The sequence below is a fragment of the Meles meles genome, chromosome 8 (assembly GCF_922984935.1).
Source record: "Meles meles chromosome 8, mMelMel3.1 paternal haplotype, whole genome shotgun sequence".
In the NCBI taxonomy this organism is placed as follows: Eukaryota; Metazoa; Chordata; class Mammalia; order Carnivora; family Mustelidae; genus Meles; species Meles meles.
Window position 1 is genome coordinate 111,541,135 of NC_060073.1, and position 27,623 is coordinate 111,568,757.

Here is a 27,623-nt window from a genome sequence, read left to right on the forward strand (position 1 = left end):
AAGAACACAGGATATGCTTTGCTGGCCAACTAAATATGAAACTAAGGTTAAAAAAAAAGAAACAGAACATGATGTAGGCACTAAAGGAATATGTGTAAAGTATAATAAGGAGAAATTCCAAGGTTATAAAATATAAATTTTAATGTATAGTTCTTAATACATAGTTCAACACTATTTATGTGGTTCTTTCTCATCTAAGCCTCCAATTGACTTAAAACATTTTTGGCTCAGAATTCACTTAAAATCTTATACCTATTTTTCACTATTTGATTAGTGTTCCATGGACTACATTTTTTCACTTCTGTTTTACTTCCTCGTGGGCTTCACGTCAGAAACTGGCTGGCTACCAAGACTCTTCTCTGCTTGTACCTACCTGAGTCCATAGTTTACTCTGTCTAAACTTTGAATTCACCCTAGATATTTTATGTTAAATATAAACTATATACACGTAAAAATCCCAAAATTACATTTCAATTTCTATAAAACAATGGGATCCAAAGCTTTAACCTTAAAAATCTTGGCAAGGAAGAAAATGTAGAATATTCCATTTTCACAGAAGTGACATCTCACAAGTAATAGCCATTTCTAGTCTACTCATAAAACTATAGCTTCAAGCTTTAAAAATATTCCATTGGGTAAAGACTTAACCTCTTGACTCCACTGCTCTTCTCAACTAACTTCTCTATTTCTAGTGTCCCTTTTTTGCAGTAGAAATCCTTATAAAGGTGGTCTACTGCCTCTCCATTTTTCTTCACTTATTTGCTGTTAAAACCCTTCTATGTAGCTTTTGGCCCACTCACTCCACCAACACTGCTCTTACCAATGGCCAAATACAGTGGTCAACTGTCATTCTTCATCCTTCTTGATCTATCCATCTGACATAGATGTTAATTCACACCACCCTCCCGAGAATGCTTTCCTCACTTAGTTACCAGAACACTGCATTCTCTTGTCTCCTTTGCTGGCTCCTTCTATTTTCCCAAGCTTTTAATGTCTGAGTGCCTTAGGGATAGAACATTGGTCTTTTCCCCAATCACACTCACTCCTTAGGTGGTCTCCATCTATCAAGAAATCCTACTGATTCTCTGTCTCTCTATAAAAAAGAGAGAGAAAGAAGAGAGAGTGAACAGAAGAGGGGGGCTGGGGGACAGAGGGAGAAAGAGAATCTTAAGCAGGCTCCACACCCAGCATGGAGCCCTACATGGGGCTTGATGTCACGACAGAGATCAAGACCTCAGGAGAAATCAGGAGCTGGATGCTTAACCTACTGAGCCACGCAGGCGCCCCCTACTGATTCTTCTTTCACTATTATATGTCTGACCATCTCACTATGTGCACTGCTACTACCCTGCTGCACCATCATCCTCTCTCACTAGGTCTACGGCAAGTGCCTTACTGGTCTGTTTCCACCTCACTCACTACAACCTATTCTCAACATAGGAGTCAGAGTGGTGTTTTTAAAATGTCAAATTAGATGTGATCACTTCTTTGCTCAACCCCCTCTAAATGGTTCCCTTATTTAAGGTAAGAGCCAAAGTCCTTATGATGGCCCACAAAATCCCCAAATCTGCCCCAATCCTGCTTGCCATTTGCCTTGCTGACCTCATCTCCCATTCTTCCCTGCACACTCTTGCTCTTCCCTCTTGCCTGCCTCTCCTCGTCCATACTGGCCTCCCTACTATTCCTTGAACATACTAAGCAGACCGATGCTTCAGGACCCTTGCATTTACTTTTCCCTCTCCCTGGACAACCCTCTTTCGCCCGTATCTATCTGACTGTGCTTTCCAGTCTTTGCTCAAATGTCTGTGCGGCCTTCCCTGACTGCTCTATTTAACACTGTAATAAACTTACCTACCTCCCAACTCCTTCCTTTCTTGTTCTAGCACCGTACCACTTACCACCACCTAATGTACTATATAATTCACTTAATTTCTTTATGGTCTCTCTCCACACACCAGAATGCAAGATTCAAAACAGGGATTTTTGTCTGTTTTCTTCTTTGTGGTATTCCTACCACACAGAAGAGTATGTAACACATAACTCGTTTTCAGTAAAGATTTCTTATAAAACTGACTAAACTGAATGAACGAGCAAACATAAGAAAGAACAGGAGAGAGAGAAAAAGGAAAAGAACAGAAGACAGAAAAAAGGAGAAAGGAAAAGAGAAGAAAAGGAAAGGAAGAAACTTGCCCAAGCAATGCAAGCAGTTTGGTACAGCCAGCATGGTAAGCCAGATTTGCTTGGCATCAAAGTCCATACCATTCCACTGTAGCATCAGTTAAGAACAAGTATTCTAAACAAATATCTTAAGAATTTAAATATGCTCAATAAGCAGTAGCATAAAAAAGAAAAAAAAGTTAAAAAGGCAAGGTATCTTTCCTGAAATAGAAAATGATTAAATCAGAACTATTTTAGAAATCAACTTTAAATAATACAATTCTCAAAACTACAGAAGTATACACGATTATTTTTGTTAATTTTTAGAAAGATTTTTATTTAATTGTCAGAGAGAGGGAGAGAGAGCACACAAGCAGGGGGAGCAGCAGGCTCCCTGCTGAGCAAGGAGCCTGATGCAGGACTTGATCCCAGGACCCCAGAATCATGACCTGAGCTGAAGGGAGACACTTAAAGGACTAAGCCACCTAGGCATCCTCAATTCTTTCTTTTAAAACAGCTAAAATTAAAGATAATTTTGATAGGATTGGAGATTTCTGTTTTCAACCAAGACAGAGTAACAAGGACTGAATTTACCCTCCCAAAACCACCCCCACAACAAATAAAAGACAAAATATATGAGACATTGGTTTATAGCACACTGAACATCAGGCAAAAAAGAAGAGTGATCCCTGAGAGGCAGGAAATAAGTGAGGTGAGACCCATGAGTACCCTCAACTAATACCTTATGAGAGGATGTAGTCCACAGGTTAGGGAAGAGAGACATAGGCAGAGCCCAGCAGACATCCCTGAGTTGAGGAGATAGAGCTGAGAGTCTAGGGAGAACAAGCTGAACAGAGGTAACAAAACAGAGTACCAAAGAAGAGAGGAGTACACACAGTACAAAGCTTTGATCTGTGTAGGTCCCCCTTGAACATCCAGGACAGTACTGACCGGCACATGTGTGTGAGAAAGCTATCCGAGAACAGAAAAGGAACCATCTACAAGGATTAGAAAAAACAACACTGACTGTTCCTACTGACCAGGCTAAAAAAGCCCCAAATTCACGGGGCACTGGGTAGAGTACTCCAAAGTGGGAAATAATGATACCTACACTGGGCACTGCTCCAATCATAAAAGACTCAGATGATATAAACTGTTTCCAAGTAACTTAACTGTGTCCCAGATCAAAGCTCAAGAAGAGATATAGGAATACAAATATATGTGGCAACCAGTAAGATAAAACTAACAATGCCTGACATCCACTCAAAGACGAGTAGGCATGTAAAGAAGCAGGAAAACCTGACCAAAACTTGGGAGAAACACAAACAGTTCAAAATTGATTCAGCACTGACAGAGTTATCAGAATTAGGACATTTCAATTTACTAAAACTGTATTCCAGATCTTTAAAAAGATAACTAAAGACATATTAGATATAAAAAAGAAAAAAAAGGCCTTAATCAAGTTTACAGAGCAGAAAACTACAATGTCTGAGACGAGAAGTACACTGGATGAGATTAATGGCAAATTAGACATTGCAGAAGAAAAGATGCTAGGACTTGAAGACCTACAAATAGCAACTATTCAAAATGAAATACAGGGAGACAAAGAAACTTTTTTAAAATGGAAAAAAAAAATCACTAAGCCATAGAACAACTTCAAACAGCCTAATATACATGTAATTAGAGTCTCTAAAGAAGATGGGGGTGGATGGGCCAGAAAACTGGTCAAGAAAATAATGGCTGAGAATTTTCTGGATCTGATGGAAGCTATACATTCCCTGATCCAGGGAGTTCAGAGAACAGAATCATGAAGAAAACCACACAAAGACATATCATCACCTAATTGTTGAAACCAGCAATAAACAGAAAACTATAAAAGCAGCCACAGATGGGCGCCTGGGTGGCTCAGTGGGTTAAGCCGCTGCCTTCGGCTCAGGTCATGATCTCGGGGTCCTGGAATCGACTCCCGCATCAGGCTCTCTGCTCAGCAGGGAGCCTGCTTCCCTCTCTCTCTCTCTGCCTGCCTCTCTATCTACTTGTGATCTCTCTCTGTCAAATAAATAAATAAAAAAAAAATCTTTAAAAAAAAAAAAACAAACCAGCCACAGAATCAAGACACATTATATGCAGAGAAATAAAGAAAAAGATGACAGCAGGTTTCTTGTCAGAAATACAGAATGGAGCAACATCTTTAAAGTACCAAAAGAAAAAAATCCAAGTTAGAATTATATACCCAGGACAAATATCTTTCAAAAACAAAGGTTTTTAGACACACAAAAGCTGAAAGATTTCATCACTAACAGACCTGATTTGCAAGAAATGCCAAAGAAAATCCTTCATATGGAAGAAAAATGACACCAGATGAAGGTATGTATGTACACAAAGAAATGAAAATGAAAATGTGCATCTACATTTAGGGATGCAGCAATGATATTCCGCTCATAAATATGTAAGATTTTTAAAAATTTGAAAACTCTCTTCAAAACATAATCAACTTTTAAACAAAAGCAACAATACTGTATTTTGCATTTTATAAAACAGGCATAAGTAAAATGTATAACAAAACATAAAGGCCAGGAGGTGCAAAATAATGGTATATTATTTTAAGATTCATGCTATATGTGACATGGTGACTGATTACTTGAAGGTAGACTATAAATTCAAGACCTGTACATGAATGTTCAGAGCAGTTCATGTGTAACAGCCCAAAACAGAAACCAACCCAAATATCTATTAACACATGAATGGATAAACTGGGTATATTCATACAATAGAAAGCCATTTACAATAAAACTACTTAGCAGTGAAAAGAAAGGATATGTTGATACATACAACAAAATGGATAAATCATAAAATACTTACACTGAAAAATGCCGGAACCCCCCCCCCCCCGCAAAAAGAGTATATATTGTATGACCACATTTATATAAAACTCTACAAGACACAAACTCAGAAAACAAATCAGTAGTTGCTTGGTGGTGAGGTGGGGCAAGAGAGATAAAAAGGGGCACAAAAAACCTTTTGGAAATTATGGATATCTTGATGGTGGCGATGGTTTCTTTCGTGTGTGTGTGAAAATGTATTAAGTTGTACACATTAAATATGGTAATTTACTGCATATGAGTAATTCCTCACCAAGGCTGTTTAAAAAGCATTCTGGATTTAAATGTTCAGGTTAAAAACCTGGAAAGTGGTAAGACTACTACAGCGTTCTTCTGGCTCCACAAGAATGAAAATAAAAGAGATGAAAACTAACAAAATATTTGTAATTTTTGTAAGGGTTAGAATGGATCACAGAAACCAATCAATCAAAACCTTTCCTTATTAGAGATAAAGAAACCAAGTCCGCCAGGGCTGCAGTGACTTGCCTGCGGCCACACAGCTACAGTCAGTAGCTTTACTGAACTGTATGAGCCACAACAGCAGGGACCAGGTTATTTAGGTCATCATTACATCCCCTAAACCTACAGCAATGCCTGGGACATAGCACGAACTCGGTAAGTATTTGTTGACTGTACTTCCCCTGGAAGGAAAGGTAAAAAATCAAGATAAAAGGAAAGGCAAAAGGAAAGAAAATCCCCCTTGCAATATGACTGCAAGTTCCTTCAGTCTGTGATTCTCCCATCTCTCTCACACAGATGAGGGAATTAAGCAATAGCTCTAACACATCAACATCATGAATACAGAGAATAAATTATATTCCTTATCTTCGTTTTACTGAATATTTTATTATATTCCCATGCTTAAAAATTTCTAGTTCATGTTGCCAACTCTTAAATAAGCAGGAAAATCCAGAGGAAATACTTCATTCATGAAGATTAGTGACAGTTTCAAATTAAAAACAAATTTAAAGAATAGAGAAATACTTACCAAAAATTTCTCCATTTTTGGCATATTCTGTCACAAGGTACAACATGTTTTTGGTCTCCATTACCTATTGATAAATAATTCCATATTAGTCCGACAGGAAAGGACTGAAATTCTAGTCTACTGCAATTCGAATTCTATGGAGTTACTAAATAAAACTACTAATAAAAATACCAAATTTATGAATGACTCAGCAGGTAGCTAAGTTTACAAGACTGACAATACCCTTCTACCAACACTTGGGAGAAACCTCAGTCCTCTCTTGCTTACGTGTGGTCCATGCACCAGCATGCCAGGCAACTGCTAGAAATGCAGAATCTGGGGCCCCACCTCAGACCTACTGACACAGAATTTCCATTTCAAAAAAAAAATTTTTAAACCAAAGTGTGACTGTTATGCACATTCACGTTAAAAAACACGAATCTAGGTAACAGGAGTTTTGAAGATCAACTTTCTACCACCTTCTCATGGACTTTTCTAGTCCTGTACTATAGGCAGACTTTGATTAATAAAACGGAGCTCAGTTTATTAGGCCTGTAGCCCTGATCACCTGGCAAATAGGATATTCCTCCTGCTATATTGTAATATTGTTACAAACTACAATTATTTTAAAAATAGTTCAAAAGCTTCTTCGCAACTCCACTGCTACACAGTTTTATTCAAATCAGTTTTCCAGGTTCGGAAAGGAAGCACGTCACTGTCACAAATGTGATATTTCAAATTATACTGAACCAAAGGAAATGAATTTGTAAGTACAAAATGAGTGAATTTTAGATTCTCTGTAACACCATCTTTTTATTTACTGGCATGTGATAACAAGGAAAATTTAACCATTATCTACTAAAAGGCTGGAAATTGATTTTTTTTTTTAAAGATTTTATTTATTTATTTGGCAGAGAGAGATCATAAGTAGACAGAAAGGCAGGCAGAGAGAGTGAGAGGGAAGCAGGCTCCCTGCTGAGCAGAGAGCCCGATGTGGGACTCGATCCTAGGACCCTGAGATCATGACCTGAGCCGAAGGCAGCGGCTTAAACCACTGAGCCACCCAGGCACCCCTGGAAATTGATTTTGCCCTATCATGTAGGTTTAGGACTATTTCCAGCCAGGCTGGAAAACAAAGAGAGCTACTCACAACTGAAGTCGAAATAAGATAAACAGCAAATCAATTTAACTGCTTATTTAGGTCAAATGAAGATGGAATTCTGTGAATCCTGGTAGTTTTAATCTTAGTTTGGCTTATAGTTCATCAGACTTATAAGGATGTGGATTAGTCTCTTACAAGTATCCTCTTTAGGAATTACCAAAGAAACAAAAAAAGGCTTAAAAAGAGAAATACTCTGATATAAATACCACCAAAGAAGCCTTCTGCCGTTTTAGAACCGTTTTGAGAGGCACACCATGATCTGTCATTCTAATGGTGACAGTCATGGTCTCCAATTGTCTCCACACCTCCTTAATTCCGAATCTCTATCAGTAACAAGTTGTTCAGCGAAACGTGTATCACACATGCATGTACATGTATACACACACATGCGTGCATAGGTTTAGATGAATATGAGAGACACAAATTACATACTTGTGCCACTGTATAAACACACTATATACATTACAGAATGCACACAAAATACATATAAAAAGTAAGCATAGAAGTGTTAATATTTTCTTATTATGCCCAAGAGACACTTGTGCTGACCCACGTGAGTGCACAGAGGAATGTGCTAGTATTAGCTCTCTGTGGGGAAACAAAAAGGTCCTGACCTGTAAACAGTTTTCTGTGGTGTAAATACTCCCACTATAGCTGATTCTGAGATACTAACATGGTATTAGTTGGTTTGCAAAACATCAGAAAATTTAACAGTCAGTTCTTACAAGCCAGTACAGACGGAGTCTATCTAGCATACCACTAGGTGCCCGCATCACACTGTGGAGATCCAAGTCCTATGCCGGCGTGCTGTAACAGATTTTCGACAGGGGCGCCCGGGCGGCTAACCAACTCTGTTGGTTAGTGCGGCGCTCTTGATTTTGGCTCAGGTCATGATCTCAGGTTTGTGAGATCAAGCCCTGTTCCAGGCTTGGTACTGGGCAAGGTGCCTGCTTAGGAGTCTCCCTCTCTCTCTGTCTTGCCCCGTGCCCTGACCCTCTTCACCTCTAAAAAAAAATTTCCTGATATAAAAATTCTCCATATTAAGGAATAGAAGTGTTTAAAAAAAGTTTATTACATTATCATTCCTCAATATGAATTACTCTTCAAAAATCAGAGATCTTCTTTTTTTAAGGTTTATTTATTTATTTTAGAGAAAGAAAGAGAGCATGAGTGGGTGGGGGGAGGGATATAGGAAGAGGGAGAGAGAATATAGGATATAGGGATATAGGAATATAGGGAGAGGGAGAGAGAACCCCAAACAGACTCTGCACTGAGCAGAGAGCCAGCCACGGAGCTGGATCCCACGGTCCCCGAGATCATGACCTGAGCTGAAAACAAGAGTCAGAACATTTAACCAACTGTGCCACCCAGGCACCCCAGAGAAGGTTTTTCTTTTAAAAAACATAGCTTACACTTGAAATGGGTAAAAATTTATTTTACAAAAATGCTATCTCAATCAAGTTGATTTCTTAAAATACTCCTTTATCTGACAAACTAACCCCAACAAAATATATAAGATTTGGCTCTAAGTATTACAAGGTATGCCATGAAGTAATATACTACTTTAGCACTGCATTTCATAAAACATAAACAGTGTATTTTCTTAAATAAGCAAAATTACTATATCCTCATTTATGGTACGACCACCAAAAGCCAACAGGTTTGAGTATCATAAATACACAACTACAAACTTTTTAATTAAATAACCTACAGTCTAAGAAACAACTTAAAAGGAAACCACATTTTTTATTTCCTAATTTTTTTTCATTTTTGAGTATCTTTTTGTTTGTTTGTTTGTTTATTTTCAGCGTAACAGTGTTCACTGTTTTTGCACCACACCCAGTGCTCCATGCAATACGTGCCCTCCCTATTACCTACCACCTGGTTCCTCAACCCCCCCCCCCCACCCCTTCAAAACCCTCAGGTTGTTTTTCAGAGTCCATCGTCTCTTATGGTTCATCTCCCCTTCCAGTTTCCCTCAACTCCCTCTCCTCTCCATCTCCCCATGTCCACCGTGTTTATTTCCTAATTTTTTACTTAAATATAGAAAACGGGTACTCAGCTTAATTAAAAACCACACAATTATTCCTTTTATATGGACTAAAACAATAACATAAAAGAGAAAGAATGATGCAAAAAAGAAAACAGGATGTGAGAAGCATGGAGAGGAATAAGGTTACATCCTACCTGATAAAGTTTGATGATGTGAGGGTGGTCTAACATTTTCATTATTTGTACTTCTCGGTAGATTTTCTCAAGGTTCACTGCATCCAGCTGAGATTTATCGATTATTTTTATCGCCACCTGTGTCCCGGGCACAAATAAATACCATCAGTATACAACAGTTAACATCTTCCAGCCAAGAGAGCCATACTTTCCCTGTAAGTTCCTAGGCCGACAAAAATACATTAAATTCAATGCTCATTCATTCAGCAAGTATTTCTTGGACATCCACCCCATGTGAGGAACTGTGGTGATTTTGTTTAGGAGCACCTTCAGTGTGCTAAGGGGAATAACTCTGCAGAGTTACTTTAATAAAACATATTGCTCTTTTAATAGAACTGTAATGTTTTACTCCACTTATAAACTGGAGAAATAAAAGCTCAGCAGCTTCAACCAGTTATCAGCCTGCTGCAAAGTAGCTGTAAATAATTGATCAGCCAAGCAGAAGGCAGGTTCTGCTGTACCGAAATACCGCTTTTCTAGAAAAGTAAGCGATAGCTTCCAAAGAATATAGACATAGCTTTCGGGGGGGGGGGGGGGGGGAGGATGGCTAAAGTATTAAAATCAATTCATATGAAAGATATCAACTGGATTAAACCTTTTTTAAAGTTTTTATTCATTTATTTGAGAGAGAGAGAACACACAAATGCGAGGAGGGGCAAAGGGAGAGGGAGAAGCATGATTCCCCACTGAGTGGGGAGCCCAATGTGGGGCTCAATTCTTGGACCTTGGGATCATGACCTGAGCCAAAGGCAAAAGCTTAATCGACTGAACCACTCAGACACCCCTAAATTTTATTTTTAAAAATCAAAGTGCAAAAACTCATCTGTTAGTAATTATACTAGCTTTTAACTTCCTTAAAAGATCTGATTTTTAAAGATGTGGCCTGTTCCTATCAAGCTAGATAGGAGCCCAAATGACTCCAAGGTTAACAATTTGAAGGCACTGCATTTGAAGGTAAATAACGAGGTAGTCAGAAATCAAGAATCATGTACTTTTTTCTATGCAATCAAAAAAGAACTCATTTCTTTTTTAAAGAAATTATAGCTATTTGGTTAGGAAATCAGCCTTTCTGATTTAACTAAAATTTTCAGATCATTGGGAACCACTCAAACTTGATTAAAACAAGTTCTGAAGAAACTCTAAAATGTACTTCACAGTCTACAGAAAAGTATTCTGAACATAACTCAGTTTTATGTTGTTTCAAGATAATTTTTATTATCCATTATTGTATGTGTTTTAATAGTTCAATACTCCTAAAAGGTATCTAAGGATATAGGACTCAGCTTGTCAATTCACTTAATTTCTTCAGACTCTTATTTACACAATTAGTTTTTTTTTCTTTCCTATAGCTGCTTTATCATCTGCTCTTACCTCTTAAAGCTCTACTCTAAGGGTTATTTCTTACCAATCTGTATTTCTAATTTGTGGTCCACAGCTTATTTCCTGATTTGAATTAACTGTAACCCAGAGAAGAACTCGAGCTTCCCAGGGAAAATCAAATTACTAAGTATAATGCGTAAAATTGAATTTACTGCCAAAGAAGAAAGGGGGTAGTTCCTTTTCTAGACAGTAAAGTGCACACGTTTTGTGAAAATTATTTTCATTATGTTTGACGGTATATTATTTCCATAATCAAAATATTCTAGAAAGTAAAAGGTGCTAAACTTTGCTACATAAGGAGACTGATTAATATTGTCCTTGATATTAAGGACATTATTGGGCCACCCCAATATTTATTTAAATAAATTTAAAGCGACCCCCTCCTCCTCAATTTTATGATACAGTATTATTAGTTACTTTAGGTAAAAGCTGCCAGATAAGAGGATAAGTATATATTTTAGTTTCCCTAATACTCCTTAGGAAGGTAATATGAAGTTCATAGACATGCTTATTTTGAAGAAAATGTCTTGCCCTCCAATTGTTGGAGCATGTCTAAATATCACTGTTGGGGGCAACTGGATGGCTCAGTGGGTCCTCTGCCTTCAGCTCAGGTCATGGTTTCAGAGTCTTGGGATCGAGTCCACATCGGGCTCTCCGCTTAGCAGGGAGCCTGCTTCCCCCTCTTTCTCTGCCTGCCTCTCTGTCTACTCTCTCTGTCAAATAAATAAATAAAATCTTTATAAACAAATAAATAAATATCCCCCTCACCCAAAAAAAGCCCACTTTTATAACGAAATGGGTCAGAACCCATTAATAAATAAAAAAAGAATATCTTGATTATCATATCTTTAACACTATAATGTTAAAGAGAAACTTTAGACACTAAATTCCAAGTAAAGCAAGATATTAGCAAGAGATACCTCATACTCGTTTTTTAAAATCCTGGCCTCAAACAATGAAAAACCGAAAGATACATATATTATCTAAGTAAACCTTAATAAGTCATAACTCTCATTTTTCAACTTTTCTCAACCAAAAAATTCTCAAATGACAAAATCTAATTCTCTTCAATTTTATCTTATAAATATATGGACTACACGAGCAGATACTTATATCTTTGCCCTGTTATCCCTTGCTTGTAAGGCCTGTCAAGATTATGAAAAGGTGAAGCACTAAAGAAAAAGCGAAGCCTGGGTTAGCATGCTCCTTTTAATAGTTAGGGCTTTTATTAATGCGGTGTATCATACTGCCTAATTTGCGGATGCTGAACCACCCTCATAGCCCAGGAATAAATGCCACTTGGTCGTGGTGAATAATCTTTTTAATGTACTGTTGGATCCTATTAGCTAGTATCTTCTTGGGAATTTCTGCATCCGTGTTCATCAAAATACCATTAACATTTTTCAAAGAGCTGAAGCAAACAATCCTAAAATTTGTATGGAACCAGAAAAGATCCTGAATAGCCAAAGTAACTTTGAAAAAGGAAACCAAAGCTGGAAGCATCACAATTTCAGACCTCAAGCAGTATTACTAAGCTGTAATCATCAAGAATGGTACTGGCACAAACACAGATATACAGATCAATAGAACAGAATAGAGAACCCAGAAATGGACCCTCAAATCTCTGGTCAACTAATCTTCGACAAAGCAGGAAAGAATGTCCAATGGAAAAAAGACAGTCTCTTCAGTAGATGGTGCTGGGAAAATTGGACAGCCACATGCAGAAAAATGAAACTGGGCCACTTTCTAATGTCACACACAAAAATAAATTCAAAATCAATGAAAGACCTAAATGTGGGGGCGCCTGGATGGCTCAGTGGGTTAAGCTGCTGCCTTCGGCTCAGGTCATGATCTCAGGGTCCTGGGATTGAGCCCCGAAGCAGGCTCTCTGCTCGGCAGGGAGCCTGCTTCCCTTCCTCTCTCTCTGCCTGCCTCTCTGTCTACTCGTGATCTCTCTCTGTCAAATAAATAAATAAAATCTTAAAAAAAAAAAAAAAGACCTAAATGTGAGACAGGAATCCACCAAAATCATAGAGGATAACATAGGCAGCAACCTCTTTGACCTCAGCCGCAGCAAATTCTTGCTAGACGAGTCTCCAAAGTCAGGAGAAACAAAGGCAAAAATGAATTATTGGGACTTCATCAAGATAAAAAGCTTTTGCACAGCAAAGGAAACAGTCAACAAAACTAACAGGCAACCTACAAGATAGGAGAAGGTATTTGCAAATGTCTTATCAGATAAAGGGCTAGTCCAAACTCAACACCTATCAAACTCAACACCTGAAGAACAAAAAAAATCCAGTGAAAAAATCGGGAGAAGAAATGAACAGCCATTTCTCCAAAGACATACAAATGGGCCAAAAGACACATGGAAAAAAAAAGCTCAACATCACTCGGCATCAGGGAAATACAAATCAAAACCATTATGAGATAGCACCTCACACCTGTCAAAATGGCTAAAATTATCAACTCAGGAAACAACAGATGTTGGAACCCTCTTACACTGTTGGTGGGAATGCAAACTGGTGCAGCCACTCTGGAGAACAGTATGGAGGTTCCTCAAAAAGTTAAAAATAGAGTAACCTTACAACCCAGCATTTGCAGTACAAAGTATTTATCCAGAGGATACAAACAGTGATTTGAAGGGACAGCTGCACCCCAATGTTTATAGCAGCAATGTCCACAATAGCTAAACTATTGAAAGAACCCAGATGTCCACCAACAGATGAATGGCTAAGGATGTGTGTGTGTACATACACACACACACACACACACATATATGGGTACATATATATATGTACATGCAGACACAATGAAATATTGCTCAGCCATCAAAAAAAATGAAATTTTGCCATTTGCAACAATATGGAAAGAACTAGAAGGTATTATGTTAAGGGAAATATGTCAGAGAAAGACAAATATCACATGATTTCACTGATAATGTGGAATTTAAGAAACAAAACAGATAAGCATAGGGGAAGGGAAGGAAAAATAAAATTAAGATGAAAACAGAGGGAAGCAAATTGTAAGAGACGCTGAACTCTAGGAAACAAACAGGGTTGCTGGAGGGGAGTTGGGTGGGGGAAGGGGTAAGTGGTGATGGGCATTAAGGAGGGAGGACACTTAATGTAAGGAGCACTGGGTGTCATATACACTTAATGTAAGGAGCACTAATGAATTGCTAAATTCTACTCCTGAAACTAATAAAAAAAAAGAAGAAAAAATGAATTGTTAAAGCTTGAAAAAAAAATAGGGCTCATCTAACTGCTATGAGCAAGTAGACCACAAATTGCATAATGATTCAAATACAAAAGAAGTTTTTTTTTTTTTTTTTTAATATTTTATTGATTTGACAGACAGAAATCACAAGCAGGCAGAGAGGCAGGCAGAGAGAGAGGAGGAAGCAGGCTCCCTGTGGAGCAGAGAGCCCGATGCGGGGCTCGATCCCAGGACCCTGAGATCATGACCGGAGCCGAAGGCAGAGGCTTTAACCCACTGAGCCACCCAGGCGCCCTCAAAAGAAGTTTATTTTTTGGTCATGTCACAGAATGGAATGGGTGAAGATGCCTCCATGCAGGCACACGAGGTTTAAGGAGATTTTACTGCCCTTTTTTTTTTAATTTAAAGATTTTATTTATTTACTTGACAGAGATCACAAGTAGGCAGAGAGAGGGAGAAGCAGGCTCCCTGCCGAGCAGAGAGGCTGATGTAGGGCTTGATCCCAGGACCCTGAGATCATGACCCAGGCCAAAGGCAGAGACTTAACCCTCTAAGCCACCCAGGCACCCCGAGGTTTTTCTACTTTTAAAGTCTTCCACAGTTTACCCTAAAGGCTGTCTCCATTCCGGCCTGACAGGAGGAGACGCTCCTCTTGTGGAGGAGCTCTCACAAGAGGTTTATGGGCTAGCCCTCAAGTGGCACATATGATCTCTGTTCACTTCATTAGTTAGAACTCAGTCACATAGCCCCATCTAAATGCGAGAGGCCCAGAGACAGACCAGTGGCAGGTCCAGGAAGAATAGGAAACAATGGATTTTTAGTGTTCAGCTAGCAGTCTCTGGCATATTCTTCCAGGTAATTTCTTAACAATGGGACTCATTACCAAGTACTTCCCGGAAATATGATGATGACTTTCACAACTGCACAGTACTTTGTAATTTTACAAGACACTTTAACATATTTTATCTATTTCTGAACTTTGTGAAGTAAACGGAACAAGGAGAGCATCCAGGAGTTGATGAGAGGTTCCAAAGATGTTACATAGTCTACAAAAGGTCTTACAGCTCAAGTGAATTATTGGGAAAAACCACAGGCCTTCAAACTCCACGTTCAATCTTTCTACCTTTTCAAAGAGCCTATTATTTGCACCCTTACTGAGCACCTGTTGTGTGCCTGGAATTATGCTCAGGATACAAAAATGAACAAGACCTGATTCCTACCTTCAAGGAACTTAATAGATCTGTGAGAACAAAGAGAACACATTTTGGAAAACAAATTTTATCAACAAGAAAAATCTGCACTTGGGGGTTTTTCCGACGTGTATGAAAGTTCCAACATACAAAAGGGCTGTGTTCCAACATTTTAAAGATAACTATGAACTTAGATTTCTGGGAACTTACTCTCTGCATCCCTTTTCTACTTAGCTCTGAACACAATACCAAGGACAAAATCTGCATGGTCACAACAAAGTCAAACAAGGGACTCTGAAATTGAAGGATTCCTTTCTCTTTGTTATTCATCTGAATTATTCAACTCTCCAATTTCTACATATGCATGCAGTATCTTAAAAAAAAAAACCAAACCTTTAGTGAGTTTATGTAGAGACAGAAAAATTTATATTCCATCTGCTAGGCACAAAAGGAATGTTTCTTATACAACTTTGGAGGACATACCTAAACTAGAATGATTGCTGTCAAACTAAATCCCATGTGAAAGCAGCAACACTGAATATTCAACCTCAAAATGGGAAAAAGTGAATTAAAAACAATAAAATATCTAATATAATGTTATGCAGATTATATTAAGAAATACTCTTTCCAAAGATTAAAAGGTAAACACCCTTGTGGGCTAAGGTTCAACAAGATGGCCACTTCTATACATTGCTGGTATGACTATAAAATATGTTATACTTTTTCTGAAAGGTATTTTGGCAATTTTATCAAGAACCTTAAAAATTACCCATCCCAGGGTCCCTGGCTGGCTCAGCTGGAAAAGCATGTGACTCCTGATATCAGGGTTATAAGTCTGAGACTCATAGTGGGTGCAGAGATTACTTAAAAACAAAAATCTCAAAACAAAATTAGGCTAAAAAAAATAGTCATCCATCCTGAGGGAGTTCTGGAAAGATCGTGGAGTAGAAGGATCCTGAGTTTACCTTGTCCCATGTATACACCAAGATAATAGCCATATCAGTGCAACTAACTCTGAAAACAACCCAAAGACTGGCAGAAAAATCAGTCAAGGAATTCACAAAATAAAAGGATATAAAGTAGGCCATCACATATAGAAAATGTGTGTGAGGGGGTAGAGAGTAAAAATTTAGGACTTTTAGAATGGGTTCAAACTTACGCAACCATCAACTTAATATAGATTGCTACATGCTTAAGTTGTTAGATATGAATGTAAGGGTAACTATAAATCAAAAACCTATAATGGATATGTAAAAAATAAGGAGAAAGGAATCCAAGAGTAGTACTAAAGAAACCATAGGGAAGAGAGCAAGACAAGAAGAAAGGAACAGAGAAGAACTATAAAAACAAGTGTAAAACAAGTAACAAAGGGCAGTAAGTATCTACCTGGTGATAATTACTTTCAATGTAAACAGACTATTACTCCAATCACAAAACACAGGGTGACTGAAAGGATAAAAAAAGCAAGACCCATCTATATGCTGCTTACCAGAGACTCCCTTCAGACCTAGAAACACATTCGATCGGAAGTGAAGAGATGGAAAAAACATTTAACATGCAAATGGAAGCAAAAAGAAAGATGGGGTAGCAATACTTACATCGGACAAAACAGACTTTATAATATGGATTAAGAAGAGACAAAGAAGGACACTACATAATCATAAAGGGAACAATGCAACAATAAGATATAACAGTAAATATCTGTGCATCAAATATGGCAGCAGCCAAATACATAAAGCAACTATGAACAGACATAAATGAGGAAATAACAGTAATACAATAATCGTAAGAGACTTTAACACACACATCAATGGATAGATCATCCAAACAGAAATTCAACAAGGAAACAGTAGCTTTAAATGACACATTGGACCAGATGGATCTAACAGATACATTCAGAACAGATACATCCAAAAGCAGTGGAATACACACTCTTTTCAATTCCCCGTGGAACATTCTCCAGAGGGATCACATGTTAAGCCACAAAATAAGTCTCAACATATTAAAAAAGACTGAAATCGTATCATGCATCTTTTCCAATCACATCAGTATGAAACTATAAATCACACACAAGAAAAAATCTGGAAAGAACACAAATACATGGAGGGTAAATAAATTGCTACTGAATGATAAGTGGGTCTGACAACACATCAAAACAACATCCCTCAACATCAGGGAAATGCAAACCAAAATCACCCTGAGTTATCACCTTACACTAGTGGGAAGGGCTGAAATAAAAAAGACAAGAAATAACAAATGTTGGTGAGGATCTAGAGAAAGATACCTTTGTACACTGTTGGTGGGACTATAAACTGGCACGGCCACTGTGGCAAAGAGTATAGGGGTGTCTCAAAAATTAAACACTGAAATACTATATGATCCATTAATTTCATTAATGGGTATTTACCCAAAGAAAACCAAAACACTAATCTGAAAAAACATATATGCAGCCATTTGTTTTCTAAAGCATTATTTATAATAGCCAAGATAGGGAAGCAACCTAAGTGTCCATCAATACACAGATACACACCCACACACAGCTGGAATATTATGCAGCCACAAACAAGGATGTGATCATGCCATTTCAGACAAGGTGGATGGACCTAGGGGATACTACGCTAAGTGAAATAAGTCAGACTGAGAAAGACAAATATCATATGACTCCATTCATAAGTGGAATCTAAAAAAAAAAAAAAAAAAACTACACAAAAACAAATGAATAAACAACAAAAAGCAGAATCAGACCTATAGATACAGAGTACTGATGGCTGCCAGAGGAGAAGGTGGGGCACTGGGAAAATGGGTGAAGGGGAGAGGGAGATAAAGGCTTCCACTATGGAATGAATAAGTCACAGGAATAAAAGGCAAAGTATAACAAATACAATCAATTATATAGTAACAGAAACATAATGGGATGATATAACAACCAGATGATGGCTATGCTTGTGTTAACTGGTATAATGTATAAACTTGCCAATTCACTAAGTTGGACACTTGAAAATAGTGTAGAATTGCGTAACAACTACACTCCAAAAACTTTGGTTTTAAAAACAAAAGAGTACATTTATTGCGATGAGCACTGAATAGTGTATAGAACTGCTGAATCACTATGTTGTATACCTTAAAGTAATTGAACACTGTATGTTAATTATACTTCAATAAGGAAAAAAATCACCCATCCCATGTAGCCTAAGGATTCTACTTCTGAGAAATTATTTCAAGGAAATAATCTGAAATGATGGTAAAGACTTATTTATAAATATATTCAATGAGTATTATTTGTAATATAAAAATAGAAACAGTAAATGGGAAATAATTATGTGAATTGTGGTAAGCTTATTTGTAACTGTTATACAGCTATTAGAATAGTTTTTCTTAATAATATAAGGGATTGCTTAGACTAAAATATTAAACTAAAAAATCAGTAGTTAAGCACAGTCTCAACACAAGGCACGTAAAGAAAAAGGCAAGGAAAATTTAGATATAACTGACAAAAATGTTATCAGTGGGTGAGAAAAATTGTGAATTATTTTTCTGCTTTATACTTTTCTGTGCAATTTTTCTTCAATGAATATGAATTACTTTTCTAATAGGAAAAACAAAAAATGAAGTTATTGTATTTATCAAATATGCCAACTTCTCCATCTGTGAAATTTTAGTCATTTTCATTTTATTTTCTAAATTCTCTATAAAAGTTCTATTATTTTCTAAAATATAAACATTAATGAAAAGACTACACACAGAAATGTTTCCAACAAAGTAAAAAATAACAAATACAGAAGTAACAATATATAAGGTACAAATTTGTACAGAAAACAAGGGATTAAATGCAGAAGCAGAAATGAAATAGTGTTAAGCTGATGGATGAAAGATATTTTTTCACTTTTCAAAATGCAATTTAATGGTAATATTATCCTGTCTTTTTGATCATTTTAAAAAATTGCTTTTCACTTCTCATCAAAGAAATATTCATCTCATGCACTTAAAGAAACCACTACAAAAGTGGCTTTGGGGGCGCCTGGGTGGCTCAGTGGGTTAAGCCTCTGCCTTCGGCCCAGGTCACGATCTCAGGGTCCTGGGATCGAGTCCTGTGTCAGGCTCTCTGCTTGGCAGGGAGCCTGCTTCCTCCTCTCTCTCTGCCTGCCTCTCTGCCTACTTGTGATTTCTCTCTGTCAAATAAATAAATAAAATCTTAAAAAAAAAAAACAAACCCAAAAGTGGCTTTGGAGGACTTAAAGGGAAATTACACAACAGGAGCTGTACTTCTAGTAACAAATCAGAAGGGATTAACATGTTAGCTGTCTCAGGTAATATTTACTTCAGCACTATTTACCACTAGTATACTAATTGTTTACAGTCCTCCTGAAGTACCAAAGTGCATTATCACACAATCAGATCTTCCAAGATTCAACACTAAATGTACTTTACAAGCTTATACATGGAATCATAGGAGGAATCAGAACATGTGACCAACAAGTCAGTGTGACGGATGGTCCTACAAAGAAAGGGTTTCTGAAAGCAGTGGAAGTCAACAGCAAAACTAACATGGAGTGCTCTGGTTCTCTTTTAAGTACAAATAAATTACAATTTTTTCCAATTTAAAATTGACTTTTTTTTTTTAAAATTTTATTTATTTACTTGAGTGAGCGAGAAAGAGAGAGAGCATGAGCGAGGGAGACGAGAGGCAGAGAAGGCAAAGAGCATCTCCAGCAGACTCCCTGCTGAGCACAAAGACCAACTCGGGCTCCATCTAAGATGACCTGAGCTAAAATCAAGAGGCAGACACTTAACCGACTGAACCACCCGGGCACCCCAAAACTGACTTCTAAAAATGTAAGAATTTATATAATGCAATAAATCCTCATGAAGATTTTATTTCACTTTTCCAATGGTGGGTAAGGAAAACAGACCGGAGAAAAAGTAAATGTCATTACATTCTTAGATACATACAAATTGAACTCAGGACTATTAAGATTATAAAAGAAATGATTAAAAAATATTATCCTATCTTAAAAATTATTTAAATAAATCATCAAAAATAACAACTCAATTTTTAAAATGGGCCAAGGGTGCCTAGGTGGCTCAGTTCATCAAGCAGCTGCCTTCAGCTCAGGTCTTGATCCCAGAATCCTGGGATCGAGTCTGAAGTTAGGTTTTCTGCTTAGCGGGAAGTCTGCTTCTCTGACCCTCCCCTGGCTTGTGCTTTCTCTCTCAAATAAGTAAAATCTTACAAACAAACAAACAAAACAAAGAAACAAAAGCAAAATAGTCCAAAGGACCAAAAAAATTCACAAAAGAAATAACAGTCATCTTATAAAATCATGCACTCAAAGTAAACAAAAAATGTTAAACCAGAAATGTTAATTAAAATAAAAAATATTATTCTCTATCAAACAGGAAATATTTAGAAAAATAATATTCCTGGTAAATGATTTCTTTCCGGTGGAAATTAACAGGTGTGACTTTTCTAGAGGCTAATTTGGCATCTCATGCCATAAGTTGTAGATGTAAGGACACATTCCTTGATCCAAGAATTCCACTGCCATGGAATTACCCTCAGGGAATAATCAGTTAAACGCACAAAGATATATGTATAGATATATATCTAAATCTATATCTATATATATATATGAATGCTCTCCTAAACATGACCTTGGAGAAACAGCAAAAGAGAAAAAATCTAAATGTTCAATAACAGAAAATTGATGAAATAAAATGTGATCATATGTAAGAATGCTATTTAATGCTTCAGATTTTTTTTTAACTCAGGGAAATGTTAACGCATTAAGTAAAAAAAAAAAAAAAACCACATGTATAGATGACATCAATTTCATTACTAACATATAAAATATATGGGAATAATGAAGAGGATATGAACCAAATATTAATAGTGGTGATCACTTGGTCTGAATGGTGGCATTAAGGATGTTTATTTTCTTGAGTTTTTCAATAATATCTACAATAAATATGTATACTTTTATAACTGAAGGAAAAAACACGTAAGTACTATGTTTGGAGAAGAACTTAAAACAAATTTTAGCATTTTTCAGTCTAATTCATCTAAGAATTATCACTTTAACTCTTTAAAAACATTTTAAAATTTTCTAAATGAAGAGTTTCTGATCCCCAAATGTAACTGTCTTTCATTCTTCTAATAATCTCAAACTGGATATAGGGGCTATTTCTCCTTGAAGAGTGGGAAAGCATTCTCCATAAATGTTCTAAATAAGGGTCTAGAAACACATTAAAAACTTTTTCCAGAAAATATGGAGGCAGAAGATAGAAGAGGCGCAGGGTACACTAGGAAAGAACGGTCGCTTGGTGAATTTCTGGAATCCAGTTGGCTCCAAGGAAACGGACTCTACCTTCACCAGTAAGTCAAATGTCATCATATGAATCCAGGAAAGGAGGCCAGTTTCAGTTATTTCCAAATAAATGTTTCTTTAATTGCCAGATATTGAGATAGAATTTCCCAGTGGAATCAAAATCAGAACGCATTAAACTCTGTTAAAGTTAAAAATTTCTACAGAATATAAAAATTTACACAACTCTTATTTTGGATGTTTGTCCCCAACCACTCCCAAAAAGAACAGATCATTTTAAGCAATATTTAGCAGAACAACTTGTCAAATATTATTTGTCTGGGGTGCCAAGAAAGTAGAGAACAGTTTCTAATATAGCACATATACCCATGACAAATATAATTTTCATTATCAACACACTATAAAGACCATACATAGGCCCAGAAACAAATAACAGTGATTAAGTTATCTGATAACCAGTTCTCCTGTTGTACATAACATAGTTGCTTCTTGAAATATGGGATATTTCAGAGCACAAGATTAATACCAAGACTACTGAGAGAGTCCTAAAACTTTAAAGCAAAATATTAAATTCAAATGTATTACAAAAATAATTTCTGCTCAAGAAACACTGTAATCAGGACATAATATTCTTTGTTTCTATCCTCGCTCTAAGAATGCAATTTTGCTATTTTATTTGGAAAACTTTAAAAATACTTATATTTTAAGGTAGTGAAGAATTATGTCTAAACCTAAAAACCCCAAAATGCACACAGAAAGCTTTTCAGTGAACAAAAGCAGTCTTCAGAATGTCTGTGCTATCAGTTCTGCATTCCAGGTTCTCTTAAGGATAAGTAAGTAGTCCAACACCAACATGCCATTTTATTTCATTTTTTTTAAGAGTTTATTTATTTGTCAGCGAGAGAGAGAGAAAGAGAGAGCACGCACACAAGCAGGAGGAAAGGCAGGCAGAGGGAGAAGCAGACTCCCTGTTGAGCAGGGAGCCTGACATGGCCCTTGATCCCAGGACCCTGGGATCATGACCTGACCTAAAGGCAGATGATTTACTGACTGAGCCACCCAGGCGCCCCCCCAACATGCCATTTTAATAAGGTAATTTTCAGAACCTCTGTGAAATAGCTTTAAGAGTCTATGGACCACATGATTACATGCTCTTTAGCTAAGCAATATAAGAGGTCTGGTATTGAGGAAAATACAATGGTCACTGAAAAGATCTGAAAACAACTAATGGTTATCTTGGGGGTACTGATCTTATGGGTAATTTTTTTCATCTACCTATACTTTAAAAATTTTCAATAATAAATGTATCAGTTTGATAATATACATTATTCTCTAATGCAACAATAGTATCTTCTCACTTGACAACTTCCTTTCTAGGAATTTACCTCCAAATTCCACTCCCTCTTCCTGCCTCCTCCGCTGGAAAAAACAGCAGAGTTACATATGCAAATATTATTCAGATTATTTACTATAAGTGAAAACTGGAAATGTTTAATAGTAAGAAAATTGTTCGGTAAGATAGAATTCATTTATAAGGTGGAACACTATGCAGCTATTTTTTAATATAAGGTACTTTGAATATATTTTTTAATATAAGGTAATACAAGGTACTTTTGTACCTTATAAAGATATATAATAATAAGCAAAATATGCTATACAATAAGTGTAAAAAATGATGTAATATATGTAAGTGTATACAGCATGTGATCTCATCTGTGGAAAATAATAATAATGAAAAAAGACCAGAGGGAAATAGGCCATGAGAATGATTTACTCCCATTGGCGGAGGAAATGCCCATGTATTTTTTGTGCACTATACTCTTCTTTGCATTTCTTATAGTAAGACTAACAGAAAAAGAAAACAACTTATGGGCACAAGTGACTTTTTTGGAATTTTATTCAACAGACAAAAACCAAGAAAAAACTAGCCATACAATTAGAAGGAAGAAATTCTTTGCTAGTACAGTTTTGATAAAATAAAACACTACTCAAGGACAGCCACAGCATAGCAAACTAGCAACCACTATTGCCTAAAATAGTTTAACAGTCTAAATGCTATTATTCTTTTCCCATTATGCTAATTTTATAAAATTAGCTACTCTAATTCATAAACCACAAACCAACACTACAAAGCTTTTCTGAAGTATTAGATTAGGAAGCTGGATGCCACCACCACCTGCCTTCCCTTTTGTGTGCAAAATTTACATAGAGATCTAACATGAGAATACAGCTTCAGATGATGATGTAATTATACTTCTCAAACAATGTTAAGCTATTTGATAGATTAGACCAAAATGAAGATCTTTTTGTGTCCTGATTTTTTTTTCCTAAAAGGCAAACAGTCTTGGATCTCCCAATCTCTGTAGAAAATACATCATTCTTCAGTGATTCAGAACAAGAGACAGAGAAGAGCCAAGTAAAAATAACAGGGTCCAGTTGTTTACCACACAGTCGTTCAAACTAAGCCCTAAAATTTGTCTTGGGTTCAAACTTGGGAAAAAAGACCTCTAAGTTTTAAAACACAAACTTAGGGGTGCCTGGGTGGCTCAGTGGGTTAAAGCCTCTGTATTTGGCTCAGGTCATGATCCCAGGGTCCTGGGATGGAGCCCCTGCATCCGGCTCTCTGCTCAGCAGGGAGCCTGCTTCCTCCACTCTCTGACTGCCTCTCTGCCTACCTGTGATCTCTGTCTGTCAAATAAATAAATAAAATCTTAAAAAAAACAACAACCCACAAACTTACATTGATGTTAAAACATACTATATTGAGGACATTTCTGTAGGAAGCGTAATCATGATATTTAGCTGATACTGTTCTTTATACCACTTTAATTTTTCTCTCTGTAATACTGCAGTATGCTCAGCAATGAAAACTTAAAATAAGATTAAATAAAACTTTAAGGTTTCCACTAGCCATCTTATTTATAGTATTTGGGATAGTTGTATCCATTGAAGACAGAAATACTTATCCAGACAATGAATGAAGATCATAAGCACTGCTTTAAAAATCCTCATTAATAGTATATTTTAAGAAACAATTCTAGAGGTACTGTTGCTAAACAATTCTTAATGCAAATTACCACAAAAGTTCACAGAGCAACTCTGCAAAACTTCAGATCTACAAGAATTTTTTCTCTTTGTTAATTACCCTGCTATTTCCCTCATTCCTCTCAATTTTAACATTTCCACTCACACCATATTATCAGGGACATTCACCCATCTTAAACTGACATTATTTCTTTTTATATGTTAAAGACACCTTCCCTTGAAAAGCAAAGGGCAATGGGTTCTACGGACTAGAAATTTAAATCATGTCTCACATGTATAGTAGGATCTGAGTGATCCCACTTGTGCCTTCAATTACAAATGCATTCATCTTGATATCTGATGGCCAAACCGCGGTACTACTCCACAGTGCCCCCTAGCTCCACCAGATGTATGTTTAAAAGAGACTTTGAACCGTCAACCTCAAGAGAAAGTGTCACTCAATACCAGCTCACCTAAACAATTCTTAAATAGATAACCTAGTATCTAAATTTGGCCTAATAAGTAGCAGCTGAATTAATTAAATCTTGTGACCAATACTGATAAAAGCTGATGAGAAAAAAATTATGAACTAATGGGTGTGGAATTCAACCACATAAGAATGTCCAAAAGTTCTGTAAGAAGCTTTCTTTAATGCATAATCTGTTTGATTTTTAGAGTCATTAAGCAAGGACTCATATAAAAATACACATTAAAAATACCTTCTTTTATGTAGTTTATGGGGAAATAGCATGGCATTAGGCCATGGTTCTTTAGAGGAATGGAATCAATTTCTTCATTTTTAGAAATGCTGAGATCAAGATTAAGTAATCTCGCTATAGGCACATTATTTATCATTAAAAACCTAGTATAACTGTGAACAAAGGTAAATTTGTGAGAGAAAATTTGTGACCTTGGTCCTGATGCTATAAAATAAGTCTGATTTGGAACGCCTCACCATTAGTAGGGGAGGACAAAAAGTGAAGATGATGCAATGACATGTGCCCCTACTTTTTGGAAATGGATTCCTTCACATTAAGCAAAACTTCCAAGAACAACAGCAACAGAAATCACTCAAGTTTTCAAATGTCCTACACCTCACCCAGCCATTATGAAAATCCATTCCTAGGTTACTGCATATTCAAACTCCAGCACATTCGCAATAATAAGGGGGAAAAAACGGAACAGGATGAAAACTGGGGGAAAGAAAAACCTGAAAAAGGATGAAACTCCAGAACAACTGCAATAAGGCAGGGTTGAGTACGTCGAAAACACAAGGTTTTATTCCAAAGAGTAGTTTTGTTTCTACTGATTTTTTCTGAAGTATTTAATTTGCACGTCTTAAAATAGAGACCCTGAGGAGAGCAGCTTGAGGCGGTGAAAGGAAGGGGGGCGGGTTAGGTAAGAAGAGAGACTTGGGAGAAAATATGTACGGTGCATCAGAATGTGCAGTGGAGTGGGGGATGCTGGATTCACCGCCAGGAAGCAGTTGAGGGCTTTAGGAGTAGAGAAGCAGGATCAGATGTGGCTTAAGGAACGCGCATTCGCCGCCAGAACGCACACCTGGTCAGGGAACCACCTGCGCGAAGCGAGACCGAGCCACCAACCGTGCAAACGCAGAGATGACCATTTTAACCCGTTCTATTGTCTGGAGTATTAGATGGAGCTGCCTCAGGCACGAGATCAAGCTAGCCTGACACCAAATCCAGAGACGCTGTCGGGCAAAAGGAGACACAGACGATGGACAATGGCCGTCCGGGCATTCCCGGCCGCGGGGCCCCTTCCCCGAGGGGCCAGGGAGGGGCGCAGCGGTCACGGGGGCCGCGCGATGCCCCGTCCCGGGAGTCCGAGCGCAGGCGGCCCCTTCCCCGGGGCTGGCGACGTCCCTCTGGCGCAGCCCGGGAGCACCCAGACTTCCCCTCCCACCCGTCCCACCCCACCCCCAGCTGAAAGCTGGGAAGACGCGGAACTTGGGCTCCGGAGCGGAGGCCACAGATCAGGTCACGGCCCGGGTGGGAGGCTCTGGGAGAAATTCCGTGTGGCCACCGGGGGTGGCGTAGAGAGGGCAAAGCCCCAGCCGGTCGGGTTTCCAACTGGACGACGCTCGGGTCGAGATGACCGGGCCCCGAGCCCTCCGGCGCTCACCGCCCCCCCTGCAGCTCCCGGGTCCTCACAGTCCCAGGCCCCTCGCCTCAGCCAGAGACCCAGCCTCTCCGCTAAACCCAGCACCGACCCCCCCCCCCCCAACCCCGCTGCAGCCGCCCCTCCCGGCCAACAGCTCCTCTCTCCCGGACCCTCGCCCCGGACGCTCCCGCCGAGCCCCGGGCCGCACCTCCGTCTTGGTGATCCGGTGCCGCCCCAGCTTCACCACGGCGAAGTTACCCTTGCCCAGCGTGCCCTCGATGTCGTAGAACCCCACCCGGACCGGCCCGCGCTGCAAGTGCTTCGGGCCATCCGCCATGACCATGCTGGGCCCCGCTGCTAGACTCGGGGACTGGAGCGCGGGCTGGCGGGCCGGCGGCGCTGCTGGGCTCCGGCGACGCCGCTCGGCTCGCTCCTCCGCTCGGTCCCTCCCGCTCGGCTGGGCCCAGCCAGGCGCGCGCCGCCGCTGACGTGCGCCGACGTCAGGGGGCCGGGGCAGGGAGGCGGGGGCGGGACCGGGCCTCGATTGGTCACCATGGCGACCGGAGCACCGCCGACGTCGGCGGCTGGGAGGGAAGGAGCGAGGGAAGACGGGAGGGGCCTGGACGGCACGTTCTTTCCGGACTCAGGCACCCCGGGTTCTCCGCCGCCTTGCGGCCGCCAGGGGCGGGGTCACCTCCTGGCCCGCCCAGTTCCTCGGCCACCCCAGCCGAAGGGCAAGAGCGAGCCCTGGTGGGCGGAACGGAGGGGTGCAGCGACCTGGCCGTCTCCTTCCCTCGTCCGGGCGGTCTCCGCCTACCCGAGGGCCTTCCCGCCAAACCGCTCACCTGTGACTGCAGTGCGCAGGCCAGTTCGGCGCCGGCCAAGAGCTGAGGTTGAGCAACGCATCGCTCACCGGCTCCTTCCTTCGTATCCCTTTCTCATTGGTTTCTATATAAATCCTTCCACATTTTG

At 38.7% G+C, this 27,623-nt stretch overlaps 1 protein-coding gene across 5 annotated transcripts in view; it reads right to left on the reverse strand.

Moving 5' to 3' along the window:
• The window catches only part of SIK2 (salt inducible kinase 2), a 129,122-nt gene extending 102,014 nt beyond the window's left edge, over positions 1 to 27,108 (reverse strand). For all 5 annotated transcript variants that reach the window (XM_046015682.1, XM_046015681.1, XM_046015686.1 and 2 more), the window contains exons 1-3: positions 26,860 to 27,108; positions 9,356 to 9,472; positions 6,028 to 6,091 (exon numbers count right to left, since the gene is read on the reverse strand). In XM_046015682.1, the coding sequence (XP_045871638.1) occupies positions 6,028 to 6,091; positions 9,356 to 9,472; positions 26,860 to 26,994 (316 nt within the window). In that variant the 5' untranslated portion in view covers positions 26,995 to 27,108. The remainder of the gene's footprint in view (positions 1 to 6,027; positions 6,092 to 9,355; positions 9,473 to 26,859) is intronic.
• Between the last annotated feature and the right edge of the window lie 515 nt (positions 27,109 to 27,623).